Source organism: Lynx canadensis, chromosome E3 (assembly GCF_007474595.2).
Source record: "Lynx canadensis isolate LIC74 chromosome E3, mLynCan4.pri.v2, whole genome shotgun sequence".
NCBI classification, from domain to species: Eukaryota; Metazoa; Chordata; class Mammalia; order Carnivora; family Felidae; genus Lynx; species Lynx canadensis.
This window is the reverse complement of record NC_044318.1, coordinates 37,148,353-37,168,149: the sequence shown is the minus strand read 5'-3', so window position 1 is coordinate 37,168,149 and position 19,797 is coordinate 37,148,353. Positions and strand designations below refer to the sequence as shown.

Sequence of the window (19,797 nt, the reverse complement as noted above, 5' to 3'; positions counted from 1 at the left end):
CCCGAGGCCACATGGCCCCCACGATGCTGACGGGACCCCGGCCTTGCCGAGAGCCAAGAAATGGTGCTAAGTGAAGAGAACAGGCAGAAGCCGGGGCACGCGGCACGGCTCTGTTCCAAACGTCCACTGCCGCACAGAGAAAATGACCACGGGCGGCCAAGCGCCCACAGAGGTGCGTTCTGGGCTGTGCCTCTTTCTGCTCATCTGTCCTTTAAACTTGCCACAGGGAATATGCATGGTTTTCATATTCAGGAAGAAAAGGGCCCAAATTAAGTTTCATTAACTGCAAAAGCAGTAGGAGAACACAAAAAAGACAAACCAAGCAGAAAGGTGCGAAGAAACGAAAACCTTCCCCACCCCAGCACAAAGCTGGCCCCGCCACCAGAGGCAACCCTAACCCTACCACATTCTGGTAGAGGGCTCCAAAAATACCGACCCCCACTCGAACACACGCAACGTCCGTGGGCATCCTTCGTAAATATGGGAACGGCATCAACGCATACATACGGTATCACACCTTTTTCCACCTACCCTCTTTTCACGGTAGCGCATGACAGCAATCTACCACGTGTCGTTAGCTTGGACCTTATGAGTTATAACTGCCATTTCTACAGGTCAGCAACTTTTATGTGGCCAAACCCAGTAACAACTGCCTAGAGTTCTCTTGCATTGCTCAGTTTTAATTAATCTAAATAATCCCCCATTAAACGGCATTTCTTTTTTTTCTTTTTGTTTTGTGGGGGGGGGGGTAGTGGAGGCATAGGCACACAGCAAGGACACGTGTTTCAGGAAAATTCCTCTCTGTGATTAACACGATTAAGGTATGTGCATTTATCTAATAAATATTCCCACTACCCTTCAGAAAGGGCACACCACCCATCTCCCCTCCAATCTCTCCCAGAGTAACAGTTTTTTTTTTTAATCGGCGTTGTCTTTGTGATCTAATATGTGATCAGTTTTTATGAATGTTCCACACATGCCTGAGAAAAAAAAATATTTAAAAAAAATTTTTTTTAGTGTTCATTAATTTTCGAGAGAGAAGGATGGAGCATGAGCAGGGGGGTGCGTAGAGAAAAGGGACACAGGATCCGAAGCAGGCTTCCGGCTCCGAGATGTCAGCAAAGGGCCCGACGCGCGGCTCGAACTCCCAAACCTCGAGATCACGATCTGAGCTGAAGTCGGATGCTTAACCGACCGAGCCACCCAGGCGCCCTCAAAGCATATTCTTTACTACCGACGCGTGCAGTTCCATAAAACAGACATCACTGACGGTCTCGCATAGATCAGGGCTTCTCGACCTTGGCGCTATCCACGTTTTGGTCAGCTCATCCTCTGCAATGGGGGCAGCCACCCTGGGCATGCGCCGTAGGAGGTTCAACAGCATGCCCTGCCTTTCCCCACTAGATGTCAGCAGTACTCCCCCAAGCTGCGACAACCAACCGGGTCACTGCCAGTTGAGAAACAGCGGTTTTGCTCTTACGGGCACGGAGGCTGCACAGCAGTGAACCCCATCAGCTCACGAGGGCCCACCCCGAGGTGACGCCTCTGCACCAGACCACCCCTCAAGGTCGTCCGAACCGGGAGATTCTCAGTGGTTGGGTAAGGCAGGAGAGCACCGCTCCATCACAGAGGAGGGGACCGAGGTGCAGCTTCTGTCACCTCCTTCACCTTCCAAACCAGTCTGGCTGAGGCTCTCACAACTGAGGCCAGGGAGCCTGGTGACTCTAGGCCATCTGCTACGGGATGTATCATGCCCCCCCCCGCCCCCGCCATCCACACATTTAAGTCCTGACCCTAGTATTTCAGAAAGTGATCTTATTTGCAGTCTCTACAGAGGACACCAAGTTCAAGTGACCAGATGAGCCCTAATCCAGTAGGACTATTTCTCTATAGAAAGGGGAAAGCTGGAGACAAGCACGGAGGCAACCGGACGAGGACACGGGGAGAAGACGGCGTCCACGCGCCAGGAAAGAGGCCTCAGCAGGACCCAGCCCTGCCCACACAGTGGTCTAGAACATCCAGACGCCCCCCAGTCTGTGGTACTTGTGACAGAAGGCCTGGCTGACACACAGCCTCACGGCTGTACCAATGCAGGGGTGACCTGTGGGCCGCGGGAAGCTCGACGGGCGACCAGGGGCCTCTTCAGCGTTCCATCGGCAGCTGCCTGCTGGGTAGAGCAGAGGGCCGCCAGCCTCTCCCTCACCCTTGCTATGTACACACCCCTGCACGCCGGCACCTCCAAGTGTGCTTTCCAGCCCAGGGTCACGGATCCAGCCGCGGGCCACACCTCCAATGCAGAAAGCAGCTGTGGGTCCCAAAACCTCCTCCCGCTGCTTCCTGCAAAGTCTGCCCTTCCAGCGGCTCAGGCTAGAAACCTCGGAGTCGCTCTTACACCAGCTCGGAGCTGGCAAAGCCCTCTGGCTGCTCACCTTAACTTCTACCCAGAATCCTCTTGCTCCTCACCTCTACCCACCACCCCAGGGCCCGGGCCTTCCTGCATTCCCCTTGCCTCTGCGTCAAGTGTCTACACAGCCCCCCAAAATGACACTATTTAAGTCCGATCCTATCACTCTAACCCCAAGCCCTCCTCCAGTGGGTGCCCAGGGCCCCATGCCCGCCCCCTCCCACCAACCCCCCGGCGGCCACCACTCTCCTCCTCCCACTCCACCCCAGCCCCAGCCTCCTTGCTCTGGTTCCAACGTGCCACACGTACTGTTGACCTCAGGGCCTTTGCAGGTGCTGTTCCATCAGCAAATCCCCCAGAAGAGTTCCTCCCTGGCCTTCCTCGGGTCACTTCACCCAGAAGCGCCTCCCTCTGTAAGAGACCACCCTTCCCTCCTCCATCCTGTCCCCCTCCCAGTGTCTCCACCTACCACCTATCACCACCTGACAGGGCCAAGGGCTATGCTCTGTGGCCCTCACGGAAAGCCCACCACCTGTTGGTAGGATAAAGGGGGGATTTGTCTCTTTCCAGAAAGTAATTTTTGGTGCCAAACTATTTAAATGAGTGAAGAGAAGTAATGAACTGGAGAACAAGAACCAAACAACAGACAGCTGTGGGGTGTGGGGGAGTGGGCATCACTTGTCCAAGCTTCCGGGGGACCATGTGACCATGGCGATGAAAAAGCCTTGAAAATGTGATTTTGTTCGGTCCTAGCAATTCCACCCCTGAGAATATACCCCCAGGAACATCAGCGGTGGGGACAAAGATTCGTCACGTTAGTTACAACAATAAAACAAAACCAAAGGCAAACTCAGATGCCTAACAACCTAGGGCCAGCTAAGGCAGTGAAGGCTGGGGCCTCCACTAGGTGGAAAACTCGACTGTCCCCTAAGAAAATGTTTAAAGACCCAGAGCTTTGGGGTGCCTAGGTGGCTCAGTGGTCAAGCATCCAACTTGGGCTCAGGTCATCATCTTGAAGTTTGTGAGTCCGAGCCCCACGATGGGCAGCACAGAGCCTGCTTGGGATTCTCTCTCTCTCCCCGTGTCTGTCTCTCCTCCCCTGCTCACGCACCGTCTCTCTCAAAACAAACTTAAAAAAAAAAGAAGAAGATAAAGACACATAGCTGTAGGAAATATTTAATAAAAAATATGCTAAGCGAAGAGAGCAGCTTACACAGCATTGTTTACAAAATGATCTTAATTTTAGAAGCGTATGTGTGTAGAAAAAGTTCTAGAAAAAATGCACCAAAACACTGGCAACGCTATTATTATCTCTCTGACAGCTGTCGCCTGGGCCCCTCCCTCCTCTGCGCTGATTCTGGGCCGAGCGTGGGGTGGCGAGGCTTGCCTGGCCCACGGCTCCTCCCGTACACATTTCTTGGAGCGCCCTGAGTTTCTGTGCTGAACACCCGTGTTTTTTGTGCCCAGCCCAGAATTCGCTGCCCTTCTGCTGAAAGCACCCATTCCCTGCAGCCCGGTGGTGACAGCCCCATGGGGGGGGGAGGGGAGGGGGGAGTTGGGGAGGATGCACGATCAGCCCGTTGCATCCCATCTCCCAGCCCAGAGAGTTTGCTTCTGCACAAAGCATGACCCCCCAGGGAGCTAACGAGAATGAATCAAATACCTTTGCCGGAGCCACCAGGAAAGAGGTGGCCTCTTTTGGGAGTCTGCTGAATTGGGCAGGCCCGTGGGCCTGCGAGAAGTATTGGGTGACCCCAAGAGGACAGTGGGCCTGCCGTGAATGAGGACAACAGACAGAAAAGTGGAGCAGGTGGAGAGGGAGAGACGGGGAAGGGGTACACAGGACAAGAAACTCCCGATGACGGAGGGCCCGGATCCAACCATACCTGAAACTTATTACCTAATTACCGCTGTACCTGGCTGCCGAGAGCCCATCGATTTCCCTCCCCTTTTTCTAAACCAGTTCAAATGAGCCTTTCTGTCCCCCGCGACCCAAAGAATCATGCTGATGCAAAACGCGGCACTGACAGAACGAGGAGAAACTTCACAGAGAAGCCCGCACACCGAGCGCGCAGCAACACAAACACACGTGAACGCTACTAACCTGTAAACGGCAGAGATGACAAATTCTGCCCCGTGTATTTCTGCCTCAACTTTTCAAAAACGGGTACGGGTAAACCCCATCCTGGGGATTTTCAAAATGTTTAAATCCTTAGGAAAATTAAAAGCACCAAAAATGCCATAGAAACCGACCGCCCATGGCGACTCACCTCCCACGTCCTGGCTCCTCTTCTCCAGCTCCAGCCCAGCGATCTCGCTCAGCAGGGTGATGCCGTGCAGGAAACTCTGCTCCAGGACCAGGCTCTGCGCCGCCTCCAGCTTCTCCAGGGCCTGGGCTCCGGCGCCCGGGGAGGGCAGAGGCCTGGCCTGGGGCAGCTCAGCAGCCGCCGCCAGGGCATTCATGCCAGCCAGCGGGTCCTCCGGGCCAGGCAGAAACTGGTCGGAGCCCTCCTCCTCCAGGAAGCAGGTGCCGCTGGGCACAGGCGCGGCCTCCCGGGCCTCCAGACTCAGGTGCTCTCCGTCCCCAGGGGGCACGTCACAGTCTGCCAACTCCAGGCCGGGCCGGGGCTCGCTTGGGGGCGCCTGGGCTAGGCCTTCCTCGGGCACCGCCTCTACCACGGGCACAGCCATGGGCACGTCGACGGGCACCTCCACCGGCTCCTCCTTGGCCTCCACCAGCGTCTCCGGGCTCAGTCGCGCCCCCAGGTCCGGGGCGGCCGCGCACGATTCCGTCCGGCCGGGTGAGTCGACCCGCGCTTCGGCCCCCTCCGCGAAGTCCGGGCACCCGGGGGCCTCCGCGACCCCCTGCCCGCCGGCGCTCAGGGCCTGGGCCTCCAGCAGGCCGCCTCCGCAGCCGGCCGCAGGGCTCGGGGCCGCCAGCGCTTCCTCGGGGGGCAGCGCCAGAGGCGACTCCAGCGAGGGCAGCTCGGCAGGACCCTCGTCCATGTCCTCCACCTCCGCCTTCACCTCCCGCTCTGCCAGCGCCTCTCCGTCCGGGCCCTCCCGCAGCGGCTCCGGGATCTTGGAGGGGGACAGGCGGATGGGCTTGTCCTCAGGCGAGAGCGCCAGGCGCTCGGGCCCGTCGGCCGGGAGCGGCACGTCGGGGGCCAGGCCGTCGGCGTCGGCCGCCGCCGTGGGCTGCAGCAGGAACGGGTAGGGCCTCCCGTAGTGCGGCGGCAGGGCCTGAAACGGGTACCTGGGCGGGAGATCTGCCAAAGACACGGACAGTCAGCGGAGGCGCCTTCACCCGTCGCGTCTGACATCCCCCGCGTCCCCCGTCAACACCCACCCACCAGCCGGGACGGAGCCCCGTGGCCACCCTCTGCACCCGGCGGTCCTACACCAGGCGGCATCGGAGGACCCCTGCTGCCTTTCCGCACGTCCAGGCCACAGAGACACAAGTCGGCCGCCACCCCGTCCCGAGGGGGCCTCAGGACTCAAAGGCAGAAACCACGGTCGGCTCTTTCTTTCTCTGGCCCCCAACGCCTCTGCGCCCGGCACGAGGCTGGCCCAGAAGCAAATGCTCCGTAGGCCACCAATGGTCTTGACCCGGCGGGGCCTCCTTTGGCCTCCGTTCCCGCCTCACCCCATTCAAGTGGAGTCGGGGCAGCCCAACTGTTCAAAAATAACGGCAACACGGTGCTGCCCTCCTCGTTTCTACTCTGAACCCCCGCCCCCGAGTGTAGCCGCCCAAGAGCAGGGTGGCGCGTGGCCAGATGTTTGCGGCGCTTCTGCGCAAGCTCCGGGTGCTCCACGGGAGCCAGACCAGGGGGAAGACGGGTGCCTGGAGCAGCCCCCGGGGCCAGGCTTAGTGCCGGCCTTTAGCACGGCATCGAATCTCCCCAGGGAGGAGCAGTCACTTGCCCCAAGATTCTGGTGGTAGCAGAATCTGAATCGGAACTCAAATCCTCCCGAGGACGCTCTCACACTCTTTAACAGCTGCCGGGGCAGAGGGACGCCATTAAGGCCACCTGCTGCACGTCCCCACTGGCGCAGGGCAGGGGATGAGCACCTGTGCTCGAAGCACACGGCAGAGGGTGGGGTCGGGGTCCAGAAAGGGCGTGATCATCGTCACAACCCTGCAAGTGCCACGTGCCAGGAGCGCTCCCTTTACCGTTCTCGATTCGGTTTGGTTAACCCTCAGAACGAGTCCTTCTGAAGCAGATTCTAACGTCACGCCCATTTCCCTGACTTTACTACCGAGGTGGGGCTGGAGAGAGGCTGTGGCCAACCCACGCACTCATGCATTCACTCCAGAGCCTGGCGGCAGGCCCAGTACGCAGCCGGCGCCCCGCAGAAACAGAGGAAGGAAGGGCTGGAGAACCGGACGGTCAATGAACTGGCGGCGATCGGTTCGACCAGAGCCAGACCCGACTCCGGTCTGGGCGACACGTGCCCCCCACCCCCACCCCACCCCAGGGTCTCAGCCACACTCCTACCCGAGAACAAGGCCTGGAAGGGGCTGGGGGCTTCCTTCTCCAACTCCAAGTCCTTCTTCTCGACGACATTCTCGGGCGCCTCCTCCTTGCGGGTGACACCGGGAGTGGGCGGCGGGGAGGCGGGCGGCGGGCTGCTGGGGTGGGAGCTGGGCGTGGCGGGGTAGGCGTAGGTGGGCGCCTTGGACACATCCTCCAGCTTCTGGATGACCTTGGCCTTCAGGGCAGCCACAGGGGAAGCGCGGGGAGATGGCGGCGGGCTCACGGCCTTGCCGTAGGTGCCCGTGGGGCCGGCGGCCAGGCCGGGGGGCTTCCGGGGCAGCAGCCCAGGGCCCGGGGCGGCCAGGCCGGCCTTGCCTGCAGCCTCCAGGCTCCGCTTGCTCACCTTCTCCTCCATCTCCACCCGATGCTCCTGGGCCTTCAGCCGCTCCTGCTGGGGAGGGGGCCGGCAGGCAGGGTGAGCACAGCACGAGCCATCGCCGGGCACCTGCCCGGGCCCTGGGGTCGCCTCAAGCAGGGCCCAGCATGCAGGCTGCCCGCCCTCCCAGCCTGCTACGGACATTCCGTCGTGGCTCACGTGTAACAAGCACAGCATTCCTTGTGGAACCCCAGACGGGGCTGGGCGGGGGGGGGGGGGGGGGGTGCTGTCTGGGGGGCCACCGGGGCTGGCGGAGGCCTCCAGTCCAGACTCCGGCCCCACCGGGAGCCTCAGTTGGCACAAGGGGGACAGGGCAGAGGCATGAGGCTCCTGACGACGAAGGAGGCGCCCCACTCCCCACACTCATATGGCTTTAGCATAGCTATCTTCACGGAGATAGGATGGCGGTCTCTTCCTACATTTCATGGCTTTCGAGGAAATGGCAGGGAGCTGCTCGAGAAGAGCCAGTGCTCGCTGGGGGGCAGGGAGCCAGGGGGACCAGGCGGTCAGCACATAGAACACACTGGCACCAGCTACTCCCACGATTATCGAATCTCACTGAACGATCCCGAGGACATAGGATCACCGGCATCGCCACCTTCCCAAGGAGGAGATCTGAGGCCCAGAGACGTGAAGTCACTGGCCCAAGGGCACAGAGCCAAGCACGCCAGAGCTAAGGGTCAAACCCAGGCCCCGTCTGCCGCACAAGCCACCACCGTGGCCTCTGCGGTGGCCGCTGCACGAAGGGAAAGCAGCGAGGCCGAGAGGACAGACGTCCCGGAGCACCTGCAAGTACGCAGGAGCGCCGCTGGCTCCAGGGAGCCCACCCACACGGGGAACTAGCCCCTCGTGGCTCCTCCCGCACGGGACCAGTTAACGTGGGTGTTAGAGGCCAGCCCTGGCCCAGCCCAGCTGCTCGAGGAGGAGGTCAGTCCCGGCTTAGGAATCCGCAGGAGGCCCCGGGACCTCCTCAGCAGCCAACGCAAACTTGCCCAGTCCAGCAGGCTGCCTCTCCTGCCTCGGTTTCCCCGTTGCTCCCTGCACCCTGCCCCCGCACGGCTCCGCACGCCTCTGGGCCTTGCCCACGGTCAACTCCTCCAGGTCTGGGGGCAGACGCCCGCTCCCCCCTCCGGGCGGCCCTCCCTGACCACCAGCCCCCGCCATCCTTCGTCTCTGCCTGCGGACCCGTCTGCCTCTCCCTCTGCGGGGGGCTCGGAGGGTCAACCCTCGTCCCCCGCCCACCAGCAACTCACCACCAGCTGGGCGCTCCTCTGCAGCTCCAGGGCCTGGGCGGCCTGCTGCTGTAGGTACAGGAGCTCGTGCTGCCGCAGGAGGCGCTGCTGGGAGAAGAGCTGTAGCTGCTGGGCGTGGTGCAGGGCGCCGCGGCCCGGCGGGTACAGGGCGGCCCAGAGCGGGGGCGCCGCGGCCCGCTCCATCAGCTCCGCTGGGGACAGGGCGGACAGTGAGGCCGTGCCCGCCGCCCCCCTCTACACAGGGGGAGGCTGAGGCCCCCGGCAGCGGAGCCTCTGTACCCCCTTCCCTGTCCCCAGCCCACGGGACACGGGCCCTGTCCCCAGCCCACGGGACACGGGCCCTGTCCCCAGCCCACGGGACACGGGCCCTGTCCCCAGCCCAGGGGGGACCACGCCCACACGCGGGGACCCCAAGCTCTTCCTCCCACCACACCCGATGGTCTACCAAGTGGACTCCCATGGAATGGGAGGCGCCAGGGCAGGGGCGCCAGGGCAGGGGCGCCAGGGCAGGGGCGCCAGGGCAGGGCCAGATGGGGGCAGCCTGCTTTGGTTCTGAGTAGGAGCCCATCAAAACAGGGACCACCATAGCGTTATTACCCGGGGAAACCCCAGACATCAGAACATCCCCTAGGAGCCCTGGTCTAACTCCCACCCCGTTGTTCCGGGCAGACGCCTGTCCCCCAAGAAGGCCCTTGGCATCTGCGTCAGGCTCTCCAGGCAAAGCTACCACAGCCACTGCCCCCCACCACAAGGCCACCACTTACCAAAGTGAGGCAGGTGATCGCTGGGAATGACCACGAGCTGGCCTGACTGGGGGTCCCTGACGAACTGGTAGGCCGACGGCAGGGAGCCCCCCAGGCCAGGCGGGAAGGCAGGTGCCATGCCCTGGTGCAGAGGTGGGGGGCCCAAACCTAGGAGAGACCCAGGCCCGAGTCAATGCTAGGGGCTGGGGGCCCAGGACGACCCCAATTCTGTCCATTCCCGAGACGCCCCCTTCCTGGGGTCTCCGTGCAGGAAGCTGAGGGGTGACAGGCCGCAAGCCAACCACCCCTGGGTACCACCTCCAAATGGGCTCCACAGAGAGACCCCCACGAGGCCGGTGTCCTAGCAACTGTCCTCTTCAGACACGTGAGGGAGCGAAAGCGTCTGCAGAGGGGAAAGGCCCGGGCCCCAGCGACAGGAAGACAGGAGCCGGCTCAAGGCGCGGGTCCCACGCGAGACTCCCCTCCACCCACAGTCCTGCCCCAGCCCCCTGTTCTAGTAAGAACCACGTCAGGCCCGCTCCGTCCTCAACCGCCAGACAAGGGGGAAGTCGCCCGCCCCACACCTACCGTAGGGGTGTCCGGCGAGCCACATGGACGCGCTGCCCGAGCGGGGCAACCAGGGGGGAGCGGCCAGGTGGGCTGCGGGGTCGGCGGACCAGCGCCCCGAGCCTGCCAGCGACGGGCCCCCGGTCACCATGAGGTTGGGGTTCAGGCCATTAGCAGCACAGCCGGTGGGGTGCAAGCGAGCCAGGTCGGCCAGCTCCTTACTTTCTCTGGAAGGAGAACAGAGGCATTGGCAACCGCCCAGCTGGCCAGGGGGACGTGGGAGAGATGGGGTGTCGCCCCAAGTACCCAGGGGACACCCAGTGTAAAGAGGGGCGGGCTCAGCCTCAGAACAGAAGGGCCCCCGGGGCTTTCCCCCAGGAGGGGGACCCACACTGACTGTAGAGAGCGGCTGTGGGGCCACCTGGCCTAGGATCAGGGGCCAGGGCAGCTCGGGCTCTCAGGACAGGGGGCCCCACCCACTTAAGGTCGCCCTCCCTGGCCCCTCGCCACCCCCCCCCAAGCCCTCACCTAAGCAGCTTCTCCTGGTCTCGGTCCAGCCGCGCCCCCAGCAGCCGCTCCTCCCGGTGCCTGGCCCTTTCGTCCCCACAGTCGTCATCAGCTCGACCGTGTCCTGAGGGGAGCAGGCAGGCGGTGAGCCCCCAGCGAGCACCCCCTGCCGGCGCACCTGCACCCGCCCCTGAGTGCCGGTGTGGACCTCGCCCGGGCAAGTGCGGGTGCCGCTTCACCACTGCTGTGCCTCGAAGGCGGGTTCTGGGGGCGGGGCGGGTCAAGACGGAGGGGAAACCACAACCCGAGAAAGCAGCACAGCCAGACCCAGGTCCCAGGGAAGCACCTGCCACGCTCAAGCCCCACTGCGGTCCCGTCGTGGTTCTGGCTGTTGCAGACACGTGGCTAAGCCTTCTCAAATCAGGACAGTAAAGTAAAACTCGAGAACACGATCCACGTCAGGGGGAAGGGGGGAGGACGGAAAAACGTGTGAGCTGCCCCTTCGGCTATACCTTCCATGAGCTGCCCGACCCCCAGAGAGCCCTCAGAGCAGAGAAGGCGGGTCCCCAAGTCCGGCCTGGCACACAGCCGTCTGGTCCGTCCCTCCTCCCCCTGCCACCTTCCACCAGCTCCAGCTCCTGCCCCGGGCCCTCTCTCGGGGTGTTTTCCGCACAAGCCAGAACCCGGTGCACGTGTGGCAGCCCCGGGCAGGCTAGGGCACGGTCGCCGGCCGCAGTGGCCTCACAGAAAGCAGCTGAGACGCTGCTCGAGAGAGAAATGCACTGGGGCTGGCGCCCACCCCGCTGCATCTCGAGAGGCCCGGCGGACCTGGGAGGGGCGCGCAGGGAGGAGGCCTCGCCTCGCCGAGGCGCCAGCACAGGTGCTCCGCGCCAGACCAGGGGTCCGGCAGCGGCCCCCGCACTCAGGGAAATGCTGCCATCAGCCATCTCCCCTTCATGTCTCCCCTCTGCCCACCCAAAACTGGGAGCGAGCAAAGAACAGAGCCCCCAGGAGAGGCTCGGCAGGGTGCGCGGTGTTTCCCCCCCAAGCCTTCAGGAAGGCGGGAGCCTGACAGCCCCAGGACAAAGGACAGGAGCCCGGAGAGAGGCACACGCCCGCGGACCAAGCACACGAGGAGACAGACAGCAGCGCTGGGGAGGGGCGCACCCCAGAGGCAGGAGGGGACACTGGGCCGGGAGACCACCTGGGAGGACAGCCTGGAAGTCCCAGAGGCGGGCCAGGATGACAGGAAGTGCAGTGAGCATCTAAGCTGAGACAGGCCAACAACGGGGGCATCCAGAGGCCAGGCAGGAGTGAGGGCGGGCGAGGGAGCACGTGTCTTCACAACCTGGCCCCTGTGGGACACCGAGGTGCCTCCCTGCTACATCGACTATCCACGCGGGCTGCAGTCGGCAAAGTCGCTGAGCCAACTTCACTTATGCCGGCTCAGAGTTGCTGTGGTCTCGCCTGGCCCGGCCCGGCCCGGGGCAAGCAGGGGAGGGGCCCTCAGTGGGAGAGCAGTGCCACAGCCAGCCTGGGGGGAGTGTCAGTGCGGTTCCTGTAACCACAGGGATCCTGAGACCACCCACCTGCTACATGACGGAGTAGGGGGTCCCTTTAGGGAATCCCCCGGGGTGGTCAGGTCCGGAAGGGCAGCCCAGGCTTCAGACAAGGCCGAGGTGTGGAGGACCCCCCAGAGTCCCAGGGCCGGGCTGGGAAATTAGAGCATGCGCCCCAGCTCCCTTCTCCAGGCGGAGATGGCCTCCCAAGCCCATAGAAACCCCAAGGGCCCTCCTGCCCAGCGGCCCACCCTGCATCCGGGGAAAGGACTTAGCAGTGACTCCTGGAGTCCCCAGAAGGGACAAGTGCCTAGAGGGTCACCTACCCCGAGCCCCCTTGTCCGATGTCTGTTGCCGTCACCATTCAGGGTGCCAGTGGCTTCCCACCCCCTGTACACGCCTGTCCCTCCTGCAGAACCCCAGCCCCACAGAACCATGCCCCGGTCACCATAGCTCTCTGTATTCACCACACTCAGGGCCACACACGCTGTTCCCGACACCCAGAGTGCCCTTCCCCTAGACTATTCAGCCTTTCCTGTCAGAGTTTAGCTGAAATGCCACCTCCCCCACGAAGCCCTCCCTGACCACCTCTCCATCAAGCTCTCGTTTCTCTCCCTCCCCGCACTGATCGCAACGGATTGCTGTTCTGCTCGCTGGCTGTTCGCCATCTGTCTTCTCCATCAGATTCTGTACTGCTCTGGTTTAAGGAGTCCCACTCCCGCCTGTGTGCCTCCTTCCCTACCCAATACCTGGCCAAAGGGAAGCTACTCGATAAACACGGGGAGAACGAGTTAACGGATAAATGAACCGACAGAGTCACAAGAAGATATCCAGGAAGAGTGAGAGAAGCGAAGGCAAGGGCAAAGGCCCTCAGACAGAAGTCTGCCAAAGAACATCAGGGAGGCCATGGGGGCCAGACAGAATCAAAAGAAGGGCGCAGGAGGGGAGACCACAGAAGGGGTGAGTATAGACTGTAGGGCCTCGTAGGCTGTGGAAGGGAACGTGGTTCAGGTTTTGTTCAAAGTGAGAAGGGAAACCAGAGGGCCCATCACCTCTCCGTGCCGAGTTCCAGGGTGGTGGGAGGCCAGCTCCTGCACGAGGCAGACGTGTGGGGCAGGCGCGGGGCCCCCTCCAATGTCCCAGAGGCACAAGACCCCATCCCGGCCCTCCAGACATGAGTTGTGGAAACGACCCACACCTCAAGGCCACTTCTACGCGCAGAAGGCCCCCGGATCTTCTCCGGGCATTCACTCATTCGGGAGTCATCAACCCAGGAGGTAAGCCCCAGCCGTCTTCCTGCTCTAGGTCAGGGAACTGAGGCACAAGAAGACAGAGCCACCTGCCCAGGTCACAGCACCGACTGACAAGGAGGCCTCCTGGCTGGGATCGGAGTCTGAGCGGGTCTTCCAGATCAGTGCGCCTCCTGCGCTTCCCACGGAGAGCGGGCACGGGATGGGTGCCAGGGAAACGCAGCCTTGCTCCCGGGGCCCACAGCTACGCGGCCACAGCCTCTCCAAGCGGGGCTGAGGCTGGGACCGAGGCCTGGTGCCCTGGCCTCCGTGAACCTGTCGGCAGATGTGGCTGCCACCGGCTCCGGGGTCGGGGGCCACGGCCGGGGCTTACACTCAGGCGACCCCGGCTCTGCCTGGAGCGATGCGGGCGCGTCCTCACGACCCCTCCCCCCAGATCTACCCCTAACGTGACTCCATCACAGAGCTGATGCCAACAGGCGAGACGAAGAGGGAGGAGACACAGGCCTGGGCCGAGGCTTCAAGCTCAGTCTGCCTCTTCGAGCCCGAGCCCTGGGACCCTGGCCAAGCCACTTTGCCTCCTCGCCCGCTCTCCCCAGGGGTGAAGCTGGGAGGGTACCAGAGCCTGGGCTGGTTCTACCTAACGACCGAGTTCTCCCACGGCTGTGCCGCGCTTTGGGGCAGAGGCCACGGATCGCTGGGACTCACAGGCGTAGGTCACGCCCCTCCTTGGTCCATCTCAGGGCCCCTGAGGGCCCACGGGGACGTTACTCCGGGAGGATCTAGGACTCACAGGCACTGTCCGAAGCTCCCAGACCCCAACACGCTAAATGCAAGCCAAGAAAAGGCAGGCCTGTTCGTGAAGCACCTACTATGTGTCCGGCAGCCACGTGGTACACGTGGACACTGGGGCCCAGAAGGCTCAGGCCTCTTGCTCAAGGTCACGGAGCTGACGGAAAGACGGGACATGAACCCACCGACAGGCAGAAGGCTCACTCTGAAACTCTGAGACGACAGGGAAGACGGGACGAGACCGGGAGACCCGGGCTGACGGCCACCCACTCGGCCGGGGGCGCCCCCCACTCCTGCCCTCCCACAAGGGTGCCCAGCGCTGGGGAAAAGCCACCACGTCCTATGGGAACGGTTTTAAAGAGAAGGACCCGCTGCCTACTTTTCGACGGGCGGCGGCACCAGACCAAGCCTGCTCCAGACCAAACCGCCAGGCCCTCCCTCCTCCCCACGTCCTGTCGCAGCGTCACACACACGTGCTCTCACACACATGCACGTGCATTCCCTCACAGACCTTCTCTCACGCACGTATGTTTTCCCTCACACGTTCTCTCTCTCTCGCTCTCCTAGGACCCCATGGACACAGGGCCCTCGGGCATGAGGAGGTACTCTGGGCTCTGACGCGAGCTCAGGGAACTGGGAGCCCCCGAGAGGGGTGCCGTGCCGTGTCACGTGAGCATCCTCTCGGGCAAGGACCCAAAGAGCTCTGACCTCGCAGGGGGGTCCCTGGGGGCAAACCTCTGTCCCAGCAAGAGGACCCGTCCAGCACCGAACCAGCCACCCCCTGGCCGAGGGTTGCTGCCCAATCCCCCTCCAATCCCAGTATAAGGCAGGGCCTGGGGCCAGCTCCCCGGGTCGGAGGATGGGCCTTCCTGGCTCAGGGAGGAGGGGACGAGGGAGGCTCCACAAAGAACCACGGGCTCATTCAACAAACATCCAGGAAGCGTCACTCACTCTGAGTCACCTAAGCCGGATAAAGACCCTCGGCCGCTAGCCTGCATGCCAACGGGTGGGGCGAGGACCGGCAGGAGTCCCAGGGCGGCCCGTGCCTTGCGGACTTCATCCAGCGCATCCAAGAGAGCAGGGCTGAGCCGTCTAGAGGCATCTGGGACAGGAGAGTGACCACGGACGGAGGATAAAGCCCAGAAGTCAGCACGGGTGGGCCAGACAAAGGAAGTGATGGGGACCCAGGAGTCTGACACCCAAGATACCCAGGCGGCCTATGGGGTAAAGTCTGAGAGGTGCAGGGAAGGGGGCCACGTGGGTGCCACAGACAGGGGCCCACAATGTGACCAAAGCCTAAGCTCACAGCTGGGACGTACAGGAAGCTGGCTGGACACTGGGGACAGAGACGCAGGGAAAAAAAATCCAGGCCGACCATTGAGAAGTCACGAGAGCAAGGCCAGTGGGAGAAGAGATTCCCGGGCCGTTACCCCAGTCCAACAATCCCACACCACAACACACTTTACACCGTCCAGGCAGAGGGTACGGCCTAGTACCCAACTGTCGAAGGGTCCTTGGCTCAACGATGGGCAGACCAAGGCCAGAGTTCTGATAAAAATGCGGCAAATACCAACCCTCCCCAATCCCATGAAGGATTCTAACGGCACGATATGCAAGGGACACAAAAAACACCATCAACCAAGTTCTGGGAAGATATTCAACTTCACCAATAATTGAAAGAAACGGACCATTCTTCCCTACCGAAATCAGCAAGCGTTTTTTAGGCACTAAGGCACCGAATATCCCACGAGACCACTAGGACCCAGTTTCTGTCCATCGCACTCGGTCATTCATTCATTTATCAAACACCTACTGTGGCACCAGGTCCCACACTAAGCACTGGGATGATGAACGAGGCAAGGCAGTCACCCCCCTCAAGGACTTAGGATTGAAGGCCTCCAGCTGGCCTGTTCCTAGGAACCTATCTTAGGAAATGACTCAAAAAATCAGGAAAATGCGATGCACAAAAATATGCAATGCAACATTCTAAACACGAACACATCAGAGAAGGGAAAACGAGAATGCCCATGAGAGGAACGGTCAGCTAAGCTATGCTGTGTGCTCTAGACACAATAACAAAAGCCATTAAAAGATTATACACAGAGGCGCACCTGAGTGGCTCAGTAGGTTAAGCATCCGACCTGGGCTCAGGGCGTGATCTCACGGTTCGTGGGTTCGAGGCCCGAGTCGGGCTCTGTGCTGACAGCTCGGAACCCAGAGCCTGCTTCAGCGTCTGGGTCTCCCTCTCTCTGCCCCTCCCCCACTCTAGCTCCGTCTCTCTCAAAAATTAATAACATTAAAAAAATTTTAATCATACAAAGATCTCACAATCACAATACCAGGAAGGCAGGGAGAAGGTGACAGGTGGGACCCAAGACCCACCTTTGACGTTGCTCAGTGACAGGGAGCGCTCCTGGTCGGCTAGCCCAGGCCCCAGCCGGCCACTGCCGCCACTGTCCTTCTGCCGGGCCACGGCCACCGCAATGCCCACGGGTGGGTGTCGCACTTCTGCCTCCCCCTGGGCACCAGTGCCCTCGCGCCCGAAGGCCTTGGCGCTCTCGGGCCTCTCCGGGTCCCGCTTCAGCTGCCGGCCTCCGCCCGCCGCAGGGCCCGCGGGGTGTGGCAGGCGGGCCTGGGCGCGCGGGGCGCCCGTGGAGGTGGGGGCAGGCTCGGGTTTCATGGTGCCCAGGCCTCCGAAGGGGCTCTTCTTGCCGCAGCCTCCGGGGCGCACGGCCACGGCCTCGCGCGCGAAGCTGCCGCTGTACTTGATGAGGCTCTGCATGGCCGAGGCCTCCCCCGGCCCGTGGGCCGCGGCGTGCACGTCGGTGCCCGGCCTGGCGCAGGCGGCCGCCGCGCGGGGCAGCGCGCCCCCGGGGTCCAGGTAGGCCTTCTTGGAGGCGGCCGCCGCCTCCTCCTCGGCGCGGCTGGCGTGATGATGCTGCGCGGCCAGCACGGCCATCTGCGTGGTGGCGAAGTTGCCCAGCTCGAAAGGCTTCCACTTGGGCTCAGGGCCGGCGGGCGGGGGCGGCCGCGCCGGCTCCAGGCCGAAGAGCTTGGCGGCCTGCTGGGGGGCGGCGGCCGGCCCGCGGGACGCGCGCTCGCAGGCCCGCGGCTCGGCCTCGGGCTTGAGCAGCTCCTTGGCGGGGAGGTAAGCCCGGGCGTCTGGGGAGGCGCGCGCGGCCCGCGTCGGCGGGGCTTCGGGGGGCGGCGGCCGCTTGAGCGAGCGGATGACCGAGTTCTTCTCGCGCAGCGCTTCGGGCCGGTCGGGGGGCGGCCGTGGCGACCCGGGCGGCGCCTGCAGGACGCCGGGCCTGCCCGCCTCGCGCTCCCGGGCCCGGGCGTCGCGCGCCTGCGATGCGATCTGGATGGGCCCCGGGCGCTCGTCGAAGGCCTCCACGGAAGGCACGAAGGTGGGCGCCACCACGCGGTGCTCGCGGCCCGACTCGCGCGCCGCCGCCGCGGCCGCGGCCGCCGCGGCCGCCGCGGGGAAGATGGTGTAGACGCCGGCGGGCGCGGCTGCGGCGCGGCGAAGGCCCCGGCCGGGGCGGCGGGGGGGCGGGGGGCGGGCCCTTGGGCGGCGGCGGCGGCGGGAGGGGCGACGGGCAGGGGCAGGGCCCGGGCAGCAGGGCCTCTGCGCGCCGCAGCCGCGCGCTCTCGTCCTGGCGCGCCGCCTCCTTGGCCACCAGCGCGGGGAGCCCCGCGTCGCCCGCGCCGTTGCAGAGGCTCAGCGCCGGCGGCGGGGGTGGGTTCTTGCCCTTGCACTCGGCAGCGGCGGCGCCCGGCGCGCGCGGCGGCCCCAGTTCGGCCAGGAAGGGCGACAGGCGCTCGGCGAGGCGCGGGGGCCCGCGGTCCTGGCGGCCCTCCGCCCGCGCCTCCTGGGTCAGGTCCACCACGCCGCGTGGCCCCGCAGCCTCCTCGCGGGCCCTCGGGTCCTTCTTGCCGAACAGCGGGGGCGGCTCCCCGCCGCGGCCCGCCCGCTCCTTGGCCGCACCTTCCCGCGAAGAGCCTTTGGCCGGGGCGCTGGAGGAGTGGCCGCCCGGGGTCCTGGAGGAGGGCGCGTGAGAGTGCAGGGCGCCCGGAGCCCCTGGGGCGGGCAGGTAGAAGCCGTCTGCGGAGAAGAGAGAGAGTGCAGGCGTGAGCGAGTAGCCCCCTCACCCCGCCGACGCAGAAGCGGAGGGCCCCTCAGGGGCGCCCTGCAACCCCAGGGTTAGGAAGGACGGTCCTGCACCGCGCAGCCCTTGGAGGGCAGGCTCCGGAAATGGAGGGTCTGGAGGTCATAATCTCGCCTTGGCCACTGACTAACCTCTCTGGGCCTCAGTTTCCTCATCTGGGAAAGGGGTAGAGGCCAGGGTTGTCTTTCGAGCCTACAGAGAGAGGGTCAGGCGAGTACAGCACAACTAGAAGGCACCTGAAGGCTGGGGGGTGGAGGGCTGGGGAGGCCCTCAGGAGCAGGGGTCTTGGAAAACAGAGGGGGTGCTGCCTGGCATACTGGGCAGTGGTGGGGACCCCCAGAGAAGCCCCTCAGAAGGTACCCTCCAACCCATCTCCCCACTCCCACCCCGATACCTTTCTGGGTATCGAAAATGCTGGGCTGGCCCAGCTGGCTGAGGAGGGGGCTCCCGCTGCTGGGGGGCTCCAGGTGGTTCAGGTGGAGGTAGGATGGGTACAGCCCGCTGGGCAGATGGGAGAAGCCTGGAAGAGAGAAAAAGTCGGATTGGCCCAAGGCATGGCCTCCCAACAGGAACTTCCTTCCATCCCGCTCTTTTTCTTGAAAATAAAATCTTTTAGGGGCGCCTGGGTGGCGCAGTCGGTTAAGCGTCCGACTTCAGCCAGGTCACGATCTCGCGCTCAGCGAGTTCGAGCCCCGCGTCAGGCTCTGGGCTGATGGCTCAGAGCCTGGAGCCTGCTTCCGATTCTGTGTTTCCCTCTCTCTCTGCCCCTCCCCCGTTCATGCTCTGTCTCTCTCTGTCCCAAAAATAAATAAACATTGAAAAAAAAAAAATTTAAAAAAAAAAAGAAAATAAAATCTTTTAGCTGTGGAGGGAGCCCCTGGTTCCGGGAGCCCTGAGATCTACGACCAGCTCCGTAGAGCAGGCTTGCTTCCCTCTAGGCCCAGCCAGCCCCCAGCCGCTTAAGCTCTCAAATCCCCACCGGAAGAGGATCCGAATGGCTCCAACTAAGCAGCGGATGATGATGATGATGATGATGATGGGGGCTCTAATCACAGGCCAAGCGCTGCCAACTGTTTTGCCTTTGTTATTCTCATTTAAACTTCAGCAGCACAAAACTCTGCGAGGCGGATACTCTTAACATCCTCACTTTACAGATGAGAAAACAGGCTCAGGGAGGACCACTGGGCCCAAAGTCACACAGCAGAAGAGCCTGACTGTGAACGGAGGTCACTGGGACAGTTAACCTCAGCCCCACACAGACCACGTCGGGTGGTTTACTGATTTAATGAGTCCCTTCTGCTGTGTGACCCAGAGCAGGTCGATCACCTCTGAACTCAAGCCTGCCCAGCATCTCCAACTGTCAGGTCTCCCAGGAAGGTGCCGCCGGGAAAGAATTCCTCCTGGTGAGGATCCTTCCGGTGAGGCCTTCCCACCAGGGATGCCCAGAATTGGGGCTTTGTGGGACAGAGAAGACAGGAGAGGGTAGCCACAGAGAAAAGAAAGGAAACATCTAAGAGGGCACACAACGGGGGCCCAAGAGCCCCTGAGCAGGGCCCAGAAAGCCAGGCCAACTGGCGAGCAGGCAGGTTGCCGAGCACCGGGGGAGGGTCCTGATGCTCTGCCTGGGCTGGGGGGG

At 63.0% G+C, this 19,797-nt stretch overlaps 1 protein-coding gene across 1 annotated transcript in view; it reads right to left on the bottom strand.

Moving 5' to 3' along the window:
* The window catches only part of TNRC18 (trinucleotide repeat containing 18), an 85,950-nt gene that overhangs the window by 44,536 nt on the left and 21,617 nt on the right, over window positions 1–19,797 (bottom strand). The window contains exons 3-11 of the mRNA XM_030300950.2: window positions 18,556–18,681; window positions 17,543–18,097; window positions 16,372–17,511; window positions 10,410–10,512; window positions 9,903–10,108; window positions 9,336–9,482; window positions 8,572–8,762; window positions 6,904–7,333; window positions 4,675–5,673 (exon numbers count right to left, since the gene is read on the bottom strand). Of these exons, the coding sequence (XP_030156810.1) occupies window positions 4,675–5,673; window positions 6,904–7,333; window positions 8,572–8,762; window positions 9,336–9,482; window positions 9,903–10,108; window positions 10,410–10,512; window positions 16,372–17,511; window positions 17,543–18,097; window positions 18,556–18,681 (3,897 nt within the window). The remainder of the gene's footprint in view (window positions 1–4,674; window positions 5,674–6,903; window positions 7,334–8,571; window positions 8,763–9,335; window positions 9,483–9,902; window positions 10,109–10,409; window positions 10,513–16,371; window positions 17,512–17,542; window positions 18,098–18,555; window positions 18,682–19,797) is intronic.